Consider the following 20,005-nt stretch of genomic DNA (forward strand, 5'->3'; position numbering starts at 1 on the left):
CATTGGGATGGGGCCAGAGCATGCTACAGCATCGGGCATCGCCTTTGCTAATTTAAACACCTCTACAAAGTTACTCTTAGTAACCTCAGACTGACGAAGGCGTATATCATTAGCTCCTGCATGGATAACTATCTTTGAGAACCTGTGCTTGCCTAGGACCCTAAGATTACCTGCTATGTCCGGCACCCTGGCTCCCGGTATACACCTGACTAAAGCTGCTGGTGCCCCTAAAGGCTGAGCTAATTTCACGTGCCATATGATAGAGTCCCCTATAACCAGAGCTCTTTCAGGTTTCTCAGTGGGTGCATCACTAAGGAGAGCAAACCTGTTCGGCACGTGATGCGGAGAGGAGTGGTGCTCCCGTGGGCGAGCCTCAGCGGTAGCTTTGGCTCTACGCTTATGCCGCCGAGTCGTCACCCATTCGCTCCGCTGTAAGGGCTCTAATGCCGGAGTTGGGGGATTACTAACTCCACCTAGGGCATCCAGACTTTCCCCTGCAGAAACTACACTGTTCTCACGCTAACCTGCTCTAAAGCCTGGACACGCGCTTCTAGCACTGTATTCTTCTCCGTCAGAGAGCTAACTAATCTGCACTTATCACAAATAAAGCTAATAAAGCTATTGCTAGTGACGGAGGAAGCATGACTAAACATCCTGCACTGAGCACACTGAACAGGCTGAAGGTGTGCCATGATGAAAAGATTCACGTACCTTAAACGAAGATCTGTTGATATTAAAGCAGATCTGATGTGGATGGCCTCCGCTTGTGGTCTTTACACAGGAGGAGAGAAAAAGAAAGCTTCCGGTCTCTGCGTTCTTCCGAAAAAAGAAAGAGAAAAACCGGAAAAAGGAAAGCGAAAGTGAAAAGTATAAAAATGAAGAGGATACTGGAAATTTATTTGTAGAAAAAAAAGTTAAAAAAGGATTAGTAATTAACGCCGGCACTCGCGGGAAAAAAGGACTCGGCGCGAACAACTCAGGAAGCAGGTTGTACTGTAGCAGTGCATTTTTTCCCACTGCACGAGAAGTCTGTATAAGCAAAGCGGACAATCCTAGCGGCGTTCTCTCCAGGCATTTTAGCGCCGTTAACGTTCGTTTGTTCCTGAACATGACGTATGAACAGGTGAATGTGCATTCTCTTGCACGAAATGAGTATAAAAATTAATCTAAGTATCTTATGCCAAATTATTATGGCATGTTACAAAAAATAACGAAAAAATCAGAGTCCTCGAGTCCAAATGCAGTTAATGCACGAGTCATCAGTGCTCAAGTCCAAGTCGAGTCACAAGTCCTTAAAATGAGGGCACGAGTCGGACTCAAGTACTACAAGCCTGCGCAGAACTGTCGCTCACTCTCTCGATGTTTTTTTGTTTTTAGCACCATTCTGTGTAGAGACTCTTGTGTGTGAAAGCCCCAAGGAGATCAGCAGTTTCTGAAATACTCAAACCAGTCCATCTGGCTCATGCCACAGTGAAAGAAAGTCACACTTCACTGTGAGATCACAATTTTTCCCATTCTGATGTTTGAACATTGTAAACATTAACCGAAGCTCGTGATTTGACTCATCGTGCTGCTGTCAAGGGATCGGCTGATTTTTTTCCCATTCTGATGTTTGAACACTGGCGGCTCGTTAATAGGGGCAATTTGGGCGACGCACTCCCAAACAGGGAGGGAGATTTTTTTTTTTATCTACTCCTACTACCACGGCAACAGTAATGTCATTGTCCAATCAGGCTAAGGTCGCGCCTGGTGTAGCCACGCCCTTTTGGGGCGATTTCTGTCAGGTTCAGATTTGCCCCAAAATCTCCCATTGACACTAATGGTACGTACGTTTTTTTTTCGAAAATCATGCTCCCAATGCATTTTCTATTAGGTTTTATGTGCTCGCACAAGCAGCGTGCTTACGTCATATGCCTGTTGCGCCGCGCAAGTGTTGCCAGATTGGGCGGTTTTAAGTGCTTTTTGGCGGGCTTTGAACATAATTTTGGGCTGGAAAATGCAACTTGCGCGGGAAATGTGTGAACATTCTATGAAGAAGATGGTGAGTGTTGAGTGCAACAATACGGTAGCGTCTCTGAAAGAAGTTCCCTTTAGTCGTCGTACCAATGAGGAGAAAACGGCAATCAAACAGCTAGGACCTCCTAGACCAAATTTAAACATCAAGCAAGTGTCTACGAAGGGGGAGAAGACCTACTCAAGAGGTTTTAACAAGAACTGGTACCACCGGAAAACTTGGCTAGCTGGCTGTGATGTAGTCAATGCTCTTTTTTGCTACCCTTGCATTCTCTTCCACCCTGGAAGTAGCACAGCAGACGGTACAGTGATATCTGATATTTGAATTTACTAGGCAAAAGGTTTTGTGTGTGTGTGTGTGTGTGTGTGTGTGTGTGTGTGTTACCAATGGCAGTTGTTTTACCAATGGCAGTTTAACATTGCCATGTTTTTGTTTTACCAATGGCAGTTTAACATTGCCATGCTTGGAATATTTCAGTAGCCTCAAGTTCTCTCTGACTTGGTGTAAATTAAGCATATTTTCAGTTTTTATATATTGTACAGTATATGTGTTCATTGGAGCCAGCAGCACCTTACCTTTTTTCCAACTTGTTAAGCCAAGTTGCACTGACTACAAAACCTTGTGTAACCTTGTGTGTATATAGCTAAATAACTAAAGCCTTTTGTGTTCATTGACATGCTTGTAATACTTTAAATTTCCTTTTAAGGCATGGCTTTCTGGAGGAATTCTTGGGAAAAAAAACTGCAGAATTTATTTAGAATTATTATTTGTTGTTAAAATGGTGCAATTCCATATAAAAAAACACATAATTAAGCTGCACATGTTTGTTTGATGGTTATGCTTTTCTTCATCTTTTTCAAAACTTAAATAAACACTTGTTTTGGATTTATATCCTGCCACTTTAATTGCATTCTTTAGAATGAAGAAATTAGAATATGTTTATAATTAAGAATTTGTGTCTACTTATTATAGAATACTGGAAAAATATGAGAAAATAAATGAGTAATGTAATATTAATTGATTGTGATGCCAAATGTTTTGCTTTGAAGGCTTCACAATGAATCTTCCTTAGTTTTAGCCTGGCAAGCCAGACTAAATGTGAATATTTGCCACTCGTAGGCAAAAATATTTTTGGCCGCTAGGCGGGTGGGTCTAGTTTACTAGGCTACCTTAGTTTGCCACCTTTAACTTGTTCAGTGTTGCCACCTAGTGGAGAGAAGAGATATTGTCTATATTGATATCTGAATTTACCAGGCAAAAACAAGTTCGGCCAATTGATTTGCTACCTAGGTCAATTTACTTCAGTCCTGTGGACATTTATGGTCCATGTAGACATAACGGGGGAAAATTGCCCCCCCTGAAAAAAAATTCAGGAGCTGCCACTGTGTTTGAACATTGTAAACATTAACCGAAGCTCGTGATTTGACGCATCGTGCTGCTGTCAAGGGATCGGCTGATTAGAAAACCGCATCAAACAGCAAGTGCAGGTATGGGTGTTCCTAATAAAGTGGCCAGTGTGTGTGTGTGTGAAGAATTAAAATAGCAACATGGTATAAAACTCCTTAAGAACATTGAAAAAGCTTTATCTTACTTCGTCTTTCCCATTTGCTCAGCAGGGACAGATTGTAATACGAATGTACTCCTGAAGGACTGTAGTGAAACTGTTCACATGGACTTCTCGAACAGTGTCCCTTCACTGAAAAAAATGATATCTTAGTGTAAGACTTTGAGTGGATGGGTGGAGCACAGAAGTATGGCAGGCTAGAACTGAGTTGCAAAATCTCTATATTGTGACGCTTTTCAGTCGAACACAACCTCCCAGACACGCACGCACACACATCAGTCATCTGGTTGGGGACAGAGCTCCCTTCCTCTGCTCTGTCTCTCCTTATATAGGGCGCAGTCACTGGGGAAGACACACAAACACAGGTTAACTGACATCAGGTGCAGTGATTCTGCCACTTACTTTCCCTGACTCCGCTCTCCGGTCACAGACCGACGCTTGACCATGCCCCCGCTGCCACATACCCCCACCGCCCGACTCAGACCGGGCGCCCGTCCGGCCCGCGGCCGACTCCCCCCCACCCTTGAAGGGAGAGGAAGTCCGCTACGACCATCTGTGCCCCCGGCCTGTGGATCACCTTGAAGTTAAAGGGCTGGAGTGCCAGATACCAACGGGTGATCTGCGTGTTGGCATCCTTCATGCGGTGGAGCCACTGGAGGGGCGCGTGGTCCGAACAGAGGGTGAAAGGGCGTCCCAGCAGGTAGTAGCGGAGGGCAAGGACCGCCCACTTGATGACTAGGCACTCTATCGTGCTGTAGTGCCCCTCACGCACCGACAGCTTTCTGCTGATGTACAGCACGGGGCGATCCTCCCTCTCCACCTCCTGGGACAGATCAGCCCCCAGCCCTCTGTCCGACACGTCTGTCTGCAACATAAAGGGGAGAGAAAAGTCAGGGGAGTGTAACAGTGGCCCCCCACACAGTGCAGCCTTCACCTCAGAGAAAGCCCACTGGCATTGCTCCGTCCACTGGACCAGATCTGGTGCCCCCTTTTTAGTGAGATCAGTCAGCGGGCTGGTGACATCCGAATAATTAGGTATAAACCTACGATAGTAGCCAGCCAGCCCCAGGAACTGTCTCACCCCCTTTTTGGTCTTGGGCCTCGGACAGGCCACAATCGCTGCTGTCTTATTAATTTGGGGACACACCTGCCCATTGCCCAAGTGGAAGCCCAGATACTGTACTTCCACCCGCCCAATCGCACACTTCTTCAGGTTGGCTGTGAGACCCGCTTGACTCAGCGACCCAAGGACGGCCCTCAGGTGTTGCAGATGCCACGGCCAGTCATTACTATAGATTATGAGGTCATCTAAGTATGCAGCCGCATAGGTGGCGTGGGGGCGGAGGACCCTGTCCATAAGCCGCTGGAATGTAGCGGGCACCCCAAACAGCCCAAAAGGAAGTGTGACAAATTGGTGTAAGCCAAACGGTGTGGAAAAGGCCGTTTTTTCTCGGGATAGTGGAGTCAAGGGGATCTGTCAATAACCCTTTGTCAAATCCAGTGTCGAATAAAAGCGAGCCATGCCTAGTCGATCCAGCAACTCATCAATACGAGGCATTGGGTACGCATCGAATTTAGACACCGCGTTGACTTTTCTATAGTCGACACAGAACCGGACCGACCCGTCGGCCTTGGGAACCAAGACCACCGGGCTGCTCCAGTCACTGTGGGACTCCTCGACGATGCCCATTTCGAGCATGGCCTCGAGTTCTTCCTGAACCACCTTTTTCTTGTGTTCAGGTAGCCTGTAAGGGCGGCTGCGCACTACCACCCCTGGGGGCGTCTCAATGTGGTGTTCTGTGAGGCGGGTGCAGCCAGGCAGAGGCGAGAACATGTCCAAAAATTCGGTCTGCAACTGGGCAACCTCCGTGAGTTGGGTGAGGGAGAGGTGGTCTCCACAGGTGACCGGAGAGGTAAGCGATGTCAATGTTCCCTTTTGAACCTCCGGCCCCAGCTCCGCCTTCTCCGGAACCAATGACACCAATGCCACGGGGACCTCCTCGTTCCAGAGTTTGAGCAGATTGAGGTGGTAAATCTGTAGCGCCCCACCCCTGTCCATTCGCCTCACCTCATAGTCAGCATCCCCGACTCGCCGTGTGACCTCAAAGGGTCCTTGCCACTTGGCGATCAATTTGGAGCTCGACGTGGGCAACAGTACGAGTACTTTATCTCCCAGTGCGAACTCCCTAAGGAGTGTACTCCTGTCGTACAGGCAGATTTGCCGTTCTTGGGCCTGCCGCAAATTCTCCTGGGTTAGGTGTGTGAGTGTGTGGAGTTTTGCGCGCAGGTCGATAACATATTGAATTTCATTTTTGCTTGGTGAAGGTCCCTCCTCCCAATTTTCCCGCAGTACATCTAGGATGCCGCGCGGCTTACGCCCATATAATAATTCAAACGGCGAGAACCCTGTGGAGGCTTGTGGGACCTCTCGCACTGCGAATAACAGGGGTTCGAGCCATTTATCCCAATTGCGTGCATCCTCGCGTACAGACTTTTTGATTATATTCTTGAGGGTGCGATTGAACCGTTCGACTAAACCATCGGTTTGTGGGTGATAAACGCTGGTGCAGATCAGCTTAATTCCCAGTAACCGATACAGTTCGTGCAGTGTGCGTGACATAAACGAAGTGCCTTGATCAGTCAGAATCTCTTTGGGGATTCCGACTCAGGAGATGACGTGGAAGAATGCTTCCGCAATACTACGTGCTGAGATATTACAAAGAGGCACTGCTTCCGGGTATCGCGTTGCATAGTCCACCAGAACTAAAATAAAGCAATATCCTCGTGTTGACCGATCTAATGGCCCGACGAGATCCATCCCAATTCTTTTGAACGGGGTCTCGATTAATGGCAGAGGGCGCAAAGGCACTTTTGGAATGGCCGCTGGATTTACTAACTGGCATTCGCGGCATGCCGTACACCACTTACGGACATCGCTGCGAATCCCTGGCCAGTAGAACCGGGCCATTATTCGGGCTAGTGTCTTATCCTGCCCCAAGTGTCCAGCCATGGGATTAAAGTGAGCTGCCTGGAATACCAATTCCCGGTGGGCTCTTTTGGATCAAAAGTTGTGTAATCAGCTCCTTAGTCTGAGTGTCCTGTGTCACTCGGTATAATCTATCCTTCATAATGGAAAAATAGGGGAAGGATGGGGTGGCGTTTGGCTGGAGCGTTTGACCATCAATTACTCTCACTTGGTCAAATGCATGCCGCAGAGTCTTGTCTCGCAACTGCTCTAATGGGAAATCCGTGAGGGATTCCCCGAGAGAGGGAGGAGGAGCCTGCTGCTCCTCACTCTGACGCGGAGATGGCGTAGACGGCTCTGTGACAGCTGCTCCCGCCAATGCCGCACCGGGACCTCCCCCCGCTAAACTATGGCAGGCCCCACTCTTCACTAAATGAATCATTAATTCCCAAAATCCCAGCCAATCAGTCCCCAAAATTAGCGAGTGGGTAAGGCAAGGATTAACCGCTGCCTTTACACTAAATTTTTCCCCTCGAAATAGAATGTGGACCGACACTAAAGGGTAGTTGTGAACATCCCTGTGCACACACACACACACACACACACACACACACACACACACACACCTTCACCAATTGTGCTCCCCCATGCCTCCTCTTGCACCAGGCTTTGGTGGATTGAGGTCTGATTACAGCCGGAGTCCACCAAAGCCTGATATGTATCCCCTTGGACACTCACCGGTATGCGATACGCTCCGGCCCGATCGAGGGCGGTTTTTGGCACGTCGGGGATCCGGACCACCGCGTCCATTTCCATTGCCAAGCACTGATGTTGGAGGTGCCCCGGCTCCCTGCAGCACTAGCAAACCCGCCCGGGCTCTCTCTCTGCACTGGGGCTCACTCACCTGAGGGGGGGGGGGGGGAGACAGACACGGAAGCAGGAAATGGGAGGGCACTGCGGGTGCGGCGGGCCAGCTGGGGTGGAGCCGGCCCCTGCCTCTGCGGTGGGGGAACGGGGTGAGGACGAGACACAGAAGGGGAGAGAGAGAGAGAGGAGAAGAGGAGATCTGCAATCCTGCCGTGGGAACAGCTGCCAAATGATCCTCCGCCAACTCGATTGCCTGATCCAGTGACACCGAGCAATGGCACTGGACCCACTCCGCGGTCCCTTTGGGAAGTCGGGCGATGAACTGCTCCAGTGCCACCAGATCGACCAGGGCTCGAAATTCATATTTTTTTTTACCAGCCAGTCGGACTAGTTACCTTCCAAAGTAACTAGCCAAACAGAAAATCAACTCGCCAAAATTTGTTCATGTATGAATTTTACTTCTGTCAAAAATAACACAAAAGAGAGTAGTTACCATTGTTCATGATTAATGTGCATTTATTTCAAGACCCGAGTATTTTGATTTTTTTTTTGCATACTTTACAAACTGGCATTTGCTGTTCCATGTCCTCCTCACGATATCCAAAAAAATGCCAGATGACTGACCCCTTACTAGTTCTTTTAGGAACCAAATCATCCGCTTCCATTTTTAATTTGTCGCTGAAATTGACAGAGCTTACACGGTAGCCTCTGCAGCACCAGCGATTGCACGAACTGAGTCAGCGCTGTAAATCAGAAATAGGAAATCTTCCCGCAAGCAGTGTTGCCAGATGCTGCTGACATTTTCCAGACCAAAATATGTTCAAAACCCGCCAAAATGCACATAAAACCTCCCAATTGGGAGGGAAACCGCCCAATCTGGCAACACTGCCCGGAAGTTCCTTTCAGCACCGAGATGTCGCCCGGGATTGGTTGGTGAGTGTGTGACGTTATTGTTTTTTTTACCCTTAGGCAGCCTCTCACGTTACTGCCTGAGGGACAGGGAGAAAACCACCGAAAAAGGTTTTAAACAAACACGAAACAAACACAAGTCAGCAGATGACCATAAAATACTCGATAGTTACGATATAATAATTTTATGTATCTCACACAATTTTTGGAGATATATCGTACAGCCCTAGTCTGAATCTTTGCTTCATATATATTTTTTATTTTCAACTATCCAGCCGGGCTGCCTAGTGACAGGAATTACCCGCCAAATGACAAATTAAGTTGCCTCGGGCAACCAGACCACCGCGAATTTCGAGCCCTGTTGACATTTCCCTTGGCGTCGTAGTTGTCAGCCCTCAGCCACCGCCGGCAGGCGTCCCGGAGTTGCTGGCCAAACGCGAACGGGCGGCTGACCTCCTCTAGGCGTAGAGCGCGGAAGCGCTGGCGTTGTTGTTCTGGGGTGCACCCCACACGCTGGAGGATGGCCCGGTGCAGGTCCATGTAGACCAGCCGGCTGTCGGCAGGGAGCTGTAGTGCGGCCAGCTGCGCTTTGCCTGTTAACAGGGGGAGGAGGCGCACCGCGATCTGTTCCACCGGCCAGCCCCAGGCCTCTGCTGCTTGCTCGAAGAGCGCTAGGAAGGCCTCGGGGTCGTCATGTGGGCCCATCTTCGTTAGGGTGAGGTGGGGAGGGCCCGCGGCGGTGGGGGTGGTGGATCCTGCCGACGTGAGGAGGTGCCGGAACGCCTGACGATCTTCCTGTTGTGCCAGCACCAGGGCCTCGAACCTTTGCACTTGCTCCTTTCGGAGGGCAACCAGCGCCTGGTGCTGGCTCTGTTGGGGCGTGGATCAGGTCCGCGAAGGGGGAGGACTCCATGGGGCTGTTCTCCTCTGTGCTCCTTCCCGGGTTTCAGCACCACTGTAAGACTTTGAGCGGGTGGGTGGAGCACAGAAGTACGGCAGGCCAGAACTGAGTTGCAAAAACTCTTTACTGTGACACTTTTCAGTCGACCACAACCTCCCAGACACACACATCAGTCGTCTGGTTGGGGAGAGAGGTCCCTTCCTCTGCTTTCTCTCTCCTTATATAGGGCGCAGTCACTGGGAAAGACACACAAACACAGATTAACTGACATCAGGTGCAGTGATTCTGCCACTTACCTTCCCTGACTCCGCCCTCCGTTCACAGACCGACGCTTGACCACGCCCCCGCTGCCACACTTATCAAGTGAAAATATCTTGAAAATAGTTGAAACAATCTAGCATTTCTTATTAGAAGAAAACAAGACACCAATTTTGAGATTATTAAACCTAGTTCTAGATTGCAACCAACTTATTCTAAGATGTCTTACCAAGTGTAATTATCTTACTGCACTGGCAGATTATTTCACTTGATTATAGTCTAAATGTTCTCAAATTTATTATGTTTTTCCTTATTAGGATGGGTTTTTGCAGTGTTCATTTGGTGCCTATTCTCAGCTCTGTTATCTGAAAAAGGCTCTTCTCGACTCTCCCAGGCTATTAGTCCTGACATCTTACCCACACACATCTTTCCACTCCTCACCCCATCTCACATTTGATCTGATCCGGCTTTCATTTCTGCTCCATTAGCTGTGCTTTTTTTTCTTCCCCCTGTCATCCATTCAAATTTTCTCAGATTTCTCCTTTCATGCTTTATCAGCCTGTCTTACTCATTACTCACCCACTTAACCTCACCAATCGACAATTGAGCATTTTGAAAAAAAAAAAAGATAGGTGAGGACATGTATTAATACAGCACTTACTTTTTTCTTTTTAAATCTTTCCTGAATGATAGTCAGTCTTAATCCCATAACGCAATAATAGTGACGAAAATTATGTTCAGTTCGCTGTCTGTGAAATGTATCGAGAAGAAAAAGTAGGGGATATGAAGTTCTGGGTATTCGGATCTATGCTTCACGGGTGCTTAAGATGAATTCAGATCGCCTAGTGCTTTCTTTCTTTGGCAGGAGTGCTGAAATATATAGAAACACATACACACACACTATCCATATGCTTTAACATTAATACTGATTATAAACCGTCATGTCCTGCATCTTCTACCTTTAATTAATCCAAGACAAGATTTCAAATCTCATTATGGTTTTTATGGTGTTTTTGAAAATGATGTTTATGACAGGCTTAAAGAAACTACTCTATCCCGCATGCTTTAAATGACACACAGTATATGTACTGGCACTTGGATTTTGCACTCTGTTTCAGCATCCTGTTTCTCCCGCAGGATTCGGGAACATTTCCCCTCAAACGGAAGGAGGCCGGATATTCTGCATAGTGTATGCTCTGCTTGGAATCCCTCTGTTCGGATTCCTGCTCGCAGGAGTGGGCGACCAGCTGGGGACCATATTCGGAAAGGGCATCGCTAAAGTGGAGAAGATGATTGTGGTGAGTGAATAATAAAAAAAGAGAGAGTTAAAAAAAAACAAGAGTATTGCGAGATCCATCCATCCAATATATTCCATCTACACTCACTGGTCACTTGAACAGGAACCTGTTCTTGATTCTAAGATTCCTGTTCTTGGCTGTAGGACTGGAACCCAATGTGTTCTTCTGCTGTTGCATGCTGAGATGCTTTTCTGCTCACCATGGCTGTAAAGAGTGATTATACAAGTTACTATATCCTTCCTGGCAACTCGAACTGCTCAATCTGGCCATTTTCCTCTGACCTCTCTTCTCAACAAGGCGTTTGTTCCACTCACAGAACCAGCATTGTAGTCAAGTCACTAAACCTCAAGTCTGAGTCCAGTCTCGAGTCCCCAGTGTTCAAGTCCAAGTCATTAAAGAAAATTTTGACTCGAGTCCACTACTGATCCGAGTCAAGTCCAACACAAGCCCTGCTATCAACAGAGCAATGAACATAGCGCATCACTTCCTTCTCTGGGTAGAGTTTCGCCAAACGACGATTGAAGTTCGAGGTCGTCCCCGTTGTCTCCTCGATAGTTCTTCTACATTATGGAACACATACTGTAGCAGTGCATTTTTTCCCACTGCACAAGAAGTCTGTATAAGCAAAGCGGACAATCCTAGCGGCGTTCTCTCCAGGCATTTTAGCGCCATTAACGTTCGTTTGTTCCTGAACATGACGTACGAACAGGTGGATGTGCATTCTCTTGGACAAAATTAGTATAAAAATTAATGTAAATATAAATATCTTATGGCAAATTATTATGGCATGTTACAAAAAAATAAAGAAAAAATCCAAGTCCTCGTCTCCAGTCCGAATGCAGTTAATACGCAAGTCCGAGTCATCAGTGCTCAAGTTCAAGTCAAGTCACGAGTCCTTAAAATTAGGGCACGAGTCAGACTCAAGTACTACAAGTCTGGCGAGAACCTGTAGTACAACCCCAATTCCAAAAAAGTTGGAATTATTGTTTTGAAAAAAAAAAAACAACTGATATGTTGTCTTTGTACTATTTTCAGTAAAATATTGCATCTCCATGATTTGCATTTTTTAAAATATACAGTATTGTACAAAAGTCTTCGGCACCCTATGGGGTTTTTTTCATACAAACTTTGCTACAGATTTTTATTTTATGACGTCAAAACATTACAAAAACATTTTAGAGTTCCAAACGTTTGTTTTTTTTTCTCCAGCACAAAATTAAATGTTACAGAAAAAAGAAAATGTTCATATCTGAGCAGCATATTACATAAGAGAACACTTTTCAGACTAAAAAAGAAAGCATAATGAAGGCTACTAGGTTTTGGTGCAAAATTAAGAAGCAAGTGTGACAGTCAAAGTGTCCTCTGACCTCTCTTATCAACTGAGCGTTTGTTTCTACCCACAGAAGTGTCGCTCACTCGTTCGATGTTTTTTGTTTTTCGTACCATTGCGTGTAAACTCTAGAGACTGTTGTGTGTGAAAACCCCAGGAGATCAGCAGTTTCTGAAATTGCTGGGTTTCAGTCATGTGACTTTTCTTAGTGGAAGGTTTTACTGGACGTGAAATAGCTGGTGGTCTAATCGGCTGCCGTAGTGCAAACAACTAGCAATAACTTATCAGAGTACACTCGTAATCTAGAAGCCACTGCTCACTTTAGATATATTCAGAAGATTGCTATGTGCAATGGAATACAGTCTGGGAAAGAAGGATTTGTCATACGATCTCGAAAACTACCCTTCAGTCGAGTTCCCCGACTCGAATCTCGAATTACCTGGTGTTGCAGACATCCTTCTACACCGCAAAACACATGAAAGCATGGAAGAGTATGGAGGCTTACAACTTTTTTCTACGCGGCTGGGTAAAGGACCTCGCTATCAAGTCACTGCCGAATGAATCCTATATTGCTTTTGCCGTTCGTTTGCCTTAAGCTTTTCGTTCGCGTCTTTCTAACGAAGCGCTGCAAGTTGAAGTGCAACAACAAGTTGAAGAACAAACAACAGTCAGCTTGATTCTCACTTGTGTTGGCTCTTATCTCTCAGGTAAATCATTCACAAAGATCATCAGAAACCCCTTTCAAGACCTGGATCTTAGTTAAACAAATCGGAGAAGTGATCACGGCGCATTGCAACTGTATGACTGGGGAAGAATTTTGTCACGACCTTCATGCATATGAACTTTATGAGGAGTGAGGAGGAAACAAAGAAACAGCTGGGGACTTTAGCACTTCGTGACTAAAAAAATATACCGTAAAATAATGACACATAGCAAGAAAAGTACTTGGAAAACACTAAGGACATAGCTGAGAGGGATATACAAACCTTTCACCAGGTGATCACTGCAAACTCGAGCATGCTTCGATTTCAGTGAGAGGTTCAAAAGCCACCTTTCTCGACGTCTTTTTGTGAAATCCTGTGTTCGTTCACCCTTTTTTTATTAGTTCACGGGAAACCCTGAAGAAACTTTTATCAGTTTCATGGTTTGATCAATTCGAACAACCTAAAACAGCACAATCCATTTTTCATGCGAGCAATGCACCTTCTCCGTACAAACGTTTCGTCAACTGAGCTTTGGTAGACCACCAGCTAAAGTTTTGAATAACTAATGAGGCGGATGTGACATCACATGAAGCCCAGCGATACTCAAACCAGTCCATCTGGCTCAAACCAACACCCATGCCACAGTGAAAGAAAGTCATACTTTGAGATCACAATTTTTCCCATTCTGATGTTTGAACATTGTGAACATTAAGTGAACCTCTTGATCTGTATCTGTGTGATTGTATGTGTTGTGATGTTGTCAAGGGATCAGCTGATTAGATAACTGCATAAAACAGCAAGTGGATGGATGGTTGTTCGTAATAAAGTGGCCAGCAAGTGTAGTGTACTGTACTGGACTATTAGCTGTTTAGAAGCATAACACTCACTAAATTCAATCTGTGTTCAGGAATCTGAAAAAAGGTTTAAAGTAAAAATAAAATAAATACACGTGACACACTGGGTGCATTATGTGATAATGTGCTTTGGGTTATTGCGATTAATTTATTAGTCTTGGGCCAGTTCACACATTCAACACACAGAGAATCGAGCTCCACTTTGCTGACTCACAGTTTCTCTGACAAGCCATTTCACCCACTGTGTATATGTATTGCTTTTTTTTTCCTCTGAAATTTGGCATCATTACTGTGGCCTGAAATGTCGAGTCAGCTGCTTGTAGGCTGTGTTGGATCATTTGTCCTGAGAGAAGTGCTCACTTTCAGACATAATTCATGCTGTACTTTCGCTGACTATCCTCACAGGACCATCAAATAGCATTGTGTTCACTTTATCACAGCTCTGTTTATGTGCGTCACGGCTTGATCTGGGAATTTTGCCTCGACATCTGCTCCCTCTGAATTGACATTAGAGCAGCTTGCAAATATTATACGCTTTTCTTTGTGGAGTTTCTCGCAGTGGGAAGGGTGGAAAAAAGCAGCGAGTGAGTGAAAGATGTGAAGAGCAGGTGGATGGTGCACCTCTTTGTGAGGTGCTGCCAATGTTGGATGCCATTTTGGTGTGGCCCAGAGATCTTCCGGGGGGATGCCAGGATGGTAGATCTCGGCCAGTATGAGGGAGTCCGTCATTGTGAAAGTCCTTTGGGGGCCAGAAAACAGGCAGGCAGCAACAAACCAGGATGATCCGTACTCAGAAACATGGAAACAATCAAACCAGAAAAAATACAACATATAAAATATAACCGCAAGTGGCGATGAAGGGCCCGAGCATCTCCGGTATACTAAATCTGGCATGAATCCAACAAACTGCCAAGGAGGAGAAGATCAAAATGTAGCACGTACCAAAATGCACAAAACCCAAAATAACTCACTTCCTGTTGAACATTACAATTTTGTTTGTCTTTTGTTACCCCACACACCTACCAAATTTGACACGGATAGGTGAAAATATATACTGGACAAAGCCTCAATGACATATGGAGGTGCTATGGAATTCCTCGGACACACCCGGGGCCAAGCTTCTATCCCTGAGTAGCAGTGGCCAGGACTGATGTGTGTACCAAATTTCATGAGTTTTCCACCCATGAGAACCACCTGAAAAATGGCCAAGTCTTGAAGAAAAGAATAAGAAGAGGAATCCTTAGGAAAACAATAGGGCCTTGCACCTGGGTCCAGCGCCCTCTGGTGGACACCGGAGGCCACACACCTTCAGTGCTCAGTCCCTAATAAACACATCAGTCAAGATCTATGTTGAGAACACATGGACATACATCAATGGCAGGGGCGGAGACAAGACTAGAATCGAAACAAAATCACATGACGTGAACTTAAAACACAAATGCCACCTTGTCATGCTTGGAAATGCAGCATACGCCAAGGAAAGGAATTCCTGACGAGGGCTTTCTGTAAGGAGATATTGATTTAAAATTGATGGAAGGAGTCTCCAGTAACACTCAAAAGTTTTTTGGCATGGGAAAGTTTTCAGGAATTTTCAGGATTTTTTTATTTACTTCGAAGCACATTTTTAAAGTCAGTGAAAGTCTGACATCTCTAAAAGTAGATGGTAGATGGTTATAGATGATAAAGCCAAGCTAACATTCTTACCATATGTAATATTTATATCCTTGTCTTTTTGGCTCACTCCCTGGAATAAGAATTTGCCAGAAGACCTTCAACAAGCTTTGACTTGTTTCATCACTATATAAAAGTACCTAAGGCTCATGGAATAGAGAAAACACTCTGCAATATTAATGCATATCAAGCCAAAAAGAAATACACCAGTTGATAAAAAAACATGTTCTAGAAAGATGCTTGGAAAGTTGGGTTATACCAAAAGATGAAAAAGAGGGGACAGGGCAGTATGAATCATCCATCCATTATCTGTAGCCACTTATCCTGTCCTACAGGGTCGCAGGCAAGCTGGAGCCTATCCCAGCTGACTATGGGCGAAAGGCGGGGTACAGCCTGGACAAGTCACCAGGTCATCACAGGGCTGACACATAGACACAGACAACCATTCACACTCACATTCACACCTACGGTCAATTTAGAGTCACCAGTTAACCTAACCTGCATGTCTTTGGACTGTGGGGGAAACCGGAGCACCCAGAGGAAACCCACGCGGACATGGGGAGAACATGCAAACTCCGCACAGAAAGGCCCTCGTCGGCCACTGGGCTCGAACCCGGAACCTTCTTGCTGTGAGGCGATAGTGCTAACCACTACACCACTGCACCGCCCCCAGTATGAATCAATCAGTGTATTTTTGTATCCATAGACTATCTACAGTCATGGCCAAAAGTTTTGTGACTGACCCAAATTTTGGTTTTCACAAAGTTTGCTGCTTCGGTGTTTTTAGATCTTTGTAGGACTTTGAGCGTGTGGGTGGAGCACAGAAGTACGGCAGGCCAGAACTGAGTTGCAAAAACTCTTTATTGTGACACATTTCAGTTGAACACAACCTCCCAGCCACACAGACACACGCACACACACATCAGTCATCTGGTTGGGGAGAGAGCTCCCTTCCTCTGCTCTCTCTCTCTCCTTATATAGGGCGCGGTCACTGGGGAAGACACAAACACAGGTTAACTGACATCAGGTGCAGGGATTCTGCCACTTACCTTCCCTGATTCCGCCCTCCGATCACAGACCGACACTTGACCATGCCCCCGCTGCCACAATCTTCTTTTTCAAATGTTTCTATGGTATACTGAAGTACAATTCTAAGCATTTCATAAGTTTCAAAGGCTTTTATTGACAAATACATAAAGTTTATGCAGAGTCAATATTTACAGCGTTGACCCTTCTTTTTCAAGACTCGTGCAATTCATCCTGGCATGCTGGATTCTTCTCCAGAAAATCATTTTTCCAGACGTCCCAAACAGTCCAAAGGGGGCTTCATCAGAGAAAATAACTTTACCCCAGTCCTCTGCAGTCTGCAAAAAGTCCTGCAAAAAGTTATTTTCTCTGATGAAGCCCCCTTCAGACTGTTTGGGACATCTGGAAAAATGACTGTCCAGAGAAGAAAAGGTGAGCGCTACCACAAGTCTTGTATCATGCCAACAGTAAAGCATCCTGAGACTATTCATTTGTGGGGTTACTTCTCATCATAGGGAGTGAGCTCACTCACAATTTTGCCTAAGAACACTGCCATGAACAAAGAATGGTATCAAAACATCCTCCAAGAGCAACTTCTCCCAACGATCCAGGAGCAATGTATATTTATATGTGACATGGTGCGCCATCATGCTGGAAAGAGCATTCCCATGTACCAAACCTTCCTATAATATATATATATATATATATATATATATATATATATATATATATATATATATATATATATATATAAAACCATCCATCCATCCATCCATGGATTCATTCAATCCATCCCGCCATCTATGCATTATACACTGTCAAACCTCACTATAGACATTAACTATATATTATTCATCCATCCCTCCATAAATTCATGTGTCCATCCATCAGTCTGACACTCTATCTCTCCCTTCAAACATCCATCCATCCATTTATCCATTGTGTCAATCCTTTCAATAAATCTTAACTATATATTATTTATCCATCCCTCTGTCCATAACTCATGTGTCCATCCATCCATCCCACCCTCTGTCTATCCCTTCAAACATCTATCCATCCAGAAGTCCATTTCTGTTCATCCATTATACATTCTCATGTGCCAACCCTTCAGATAAACATCTACACTACTGTTCAAAAGTTTGGGACACTTTGAAATTTCCTTATTTTTGAAAGAAAAGCACTGTTCTTTTCAATGAAGATCACTTTAAACTAATCAGAAATCCACTCTATACATTGCTAATGTGGTAAATGACTATTCTAGCTGCAAATGTCTGGTTTTTGGTGCAATATCTACATAGGTGTATAGAGGCCCATTTCCAGCAACTCTCACTCCAGTGTTCTAATGGTACAATGTGTTTGCTCATTGCCTCAGAAGGCTAATGGAGGATTAGAAAACCCTTGTACAATCATGTTAGCACAGCTGAAAACAGTTGAGCTCTTTAGAGAAGCTATAAAACTGACCTTCCTTTGAGCAGATTGAGTTTCTGGAGCATCACATTTGTGGGGTCGATTAAATGCTCAAAATGGCCAGAAAAATGTCTTGACTATATTTTCTATTAATTTTACAACTTATGGTGGTAAATAAAGTTGTGACTTTTCATGGAAAACACAAAATTGTCTGGGTGACCCCAAACTTTTGAACGGTAGTGTAAGTACATATCTGTGAAGGTTCTCAGTCATCCAGGTCATCGTAACCCGTAGGTGCTAAAGAAGGCAACTGGACTTGATTGAAATCCTTGAAGATGTTTCACCTCTCATCTGAAAGGCTTCTTCAGTTCTCTCTGACTAGCGGGGAGTTCCAGATATTTCTCCTCTAGTGGACCAAAAGCAACCCTAAAGAGAATCATTGAGGTCACATGGGTCGTTGACCCTCTCAGTCATCCTGTAGGTGTTAGGGTCACTGGAGGCCGGGTGTGAACAGCAGCCTAGAGAGTCATTAGGGTGATCTGTGGGTCATTGGTTCTCTCTGCCATCATGTGAGTCACTGAAGTCAGCTGAGTTTTGGTGTGGATGTGTATTCAGTTTCCTGGGAAGTGTGCCAAGGACTGCATTGTAGGTGGCTGATAAGTGGTGTCTCAGACCACCTCCTCTGTTCAGTGATGGTCGATCCAGGTTGATGAAGATGGCTTCTTTTACTCCTCTTTCAAACCACTGGTCTTCTCTGGCTAAAATGCATACATTGCAGTCCTGAAACGAGTGTCCTTTGTTATGGAGATGAAGATAGACTGCAGTGTTCTGGCCTGAGGAACTGGCTCTCCTGTGTTCAGCTATGTGCTTGTGAAGCAGTTGTTTCGTTTCCCCAATATACAGGTCTATGCATTCCTCACTGCATTGAACTGCATACACTACATTGTCCTGTTTGTGTCTGGGTATTCTGTCCTTAGGGTGGACCAATTTCTGCCTCAGAGTGTTACTGTGTCTGAAGTATACAGGGATGTTGTGTTTGTAGAAGATCCTCCTGAATTTCTCAGATAGTCCAGAAATGTAAGGAATGACAATGTTCTTGCATTTGTTACGGTTTTCTTCCCTGTCCGTTATGTTTCTTTTTCCAGTCTTGCTGAAAGCCCAGTTGGGATGCCCACTTTTCTGAAGTACTTCCTTGATGCGTTTTTGCTCCTTCTCTTTTTCCTCTACCACTGTAGGAATGTTCTGAGCCCTGTGATGTAAGGTCCTAATGACCCCCAATTTGTGTTCCAGTGGGTGGTGAGAGTCAAACAGTAGGTACTGGTCTGTGTGTGGGGGTTTCCAGTAGTCCTCGATGCTAAGGCTTCTGTCTCGTTTGATGTGTACACTGCAGTCCAAAAAGGCTAGGTTGTTTCCTCTGACAGGGTCACAAGCCTGCGACCCTGTAGAAGAATAAAGTGGCTAGAGATAATGAGATGAGATGAGATGTTTCCCCTGACATCTTCCCAAGTGAGGAATACAATATACATCAAGATGTGCTGTTATTGGAAAAGTTTCCACTTCTGGGTGGTAACAGTAACTCCGCTTCGTGTCAGGCCATGCCACACCATTCCGTCAGGGATTTTTTTTCCCTCCCCCTTAACACCAGGCCCTGTCCTCTTTTATTCCTCAATATTATTTCCTGTAATAAAAATAAGTCAGGCTTTACAGATAAGATAAAGTGAATTTAATTAAACAGAACTGTCTGTTTTCTGGAAAGCCTTCTACGGTAGATAAAAATACTTCTTGAATTTCCATTATTCAGCACTGAAGAGAATTCAATCTTTCAGTCAATTAAGTGGATCCTCTATCTTCTGAACCTAATAAACATTCAAACACACAATAAAGCAAAGCACAAAGGACTGGAATCCATTTGAGGGAGCTGACTTTCACTGTGATCTCAGACCATCGATTTTACACACCAGACTCAGCTAATGGAATGCAGGTTAATTATCATATTTCTCCCTCACTACAGAAGTGGAATGTGAGTCAGACGAAGATCCGTGTGATCTCTACGGTGCTCTTCATCCTCTTTGGCTGCCTCCTTTTCGTCACGTTGCCAGCCATCATCTTCAAGCACATTGAAGGCTGGAGCGCCCTAGAGGCCATTTACTTCGTCGTCATCACCTTGACTACCATCGGCTTTGGCGATTTCGTTGCAGGGGAGGGCGAACGCCGTCACCACCAGGACAGCAATGGTA

General features: G+C 45.3%; 1 protein-coding gene across 2 annotated transcripts in view; it reads left to right on the top strand.

Annotated features, from left to right (window-relative positions):
* kcnk2b (potassium channel, subfamily K, member 2b) overlaps positions 1–20,005 on the top strand; it is a 71,325-nt gene that overhangs the window by 34,493 nt on the left and 16,827 nt on the right. The window contains exons 4-5 of one of the 2 annotated variants that reach the window (XM_060906895.1): positions 10,616–10,776; positions 19,780–19,981. In XM_060906895.1, coding sequence (XP_060762878.1) covers positions 10,616–10,776; positions 19,780–19,981 — 363 coding nt within the window. Of the gene's footprint in view, positions 1–10,615; positions 10,777–19,779; positions 20,003–20,005 lie in introns of both variants that reach the window. The other variant, XM_060906901.1, reaches the window with a different exon arrangement.

This window comes from Neoarius graeffei, chromosome 2, assembly GCF_027579695.1.
Source record: "Neoarius graeffei isolate fNeoGra1 chromosome 2, fNeoGra1.pri, whole genome shotgun sequence".
Classification (NCBI taxonomy): Eukaryota; Metazoa; Chordata; class Actinopteri; order Siluriformes; family Ariidae; genus Neoarius; species Neoarius graeffei.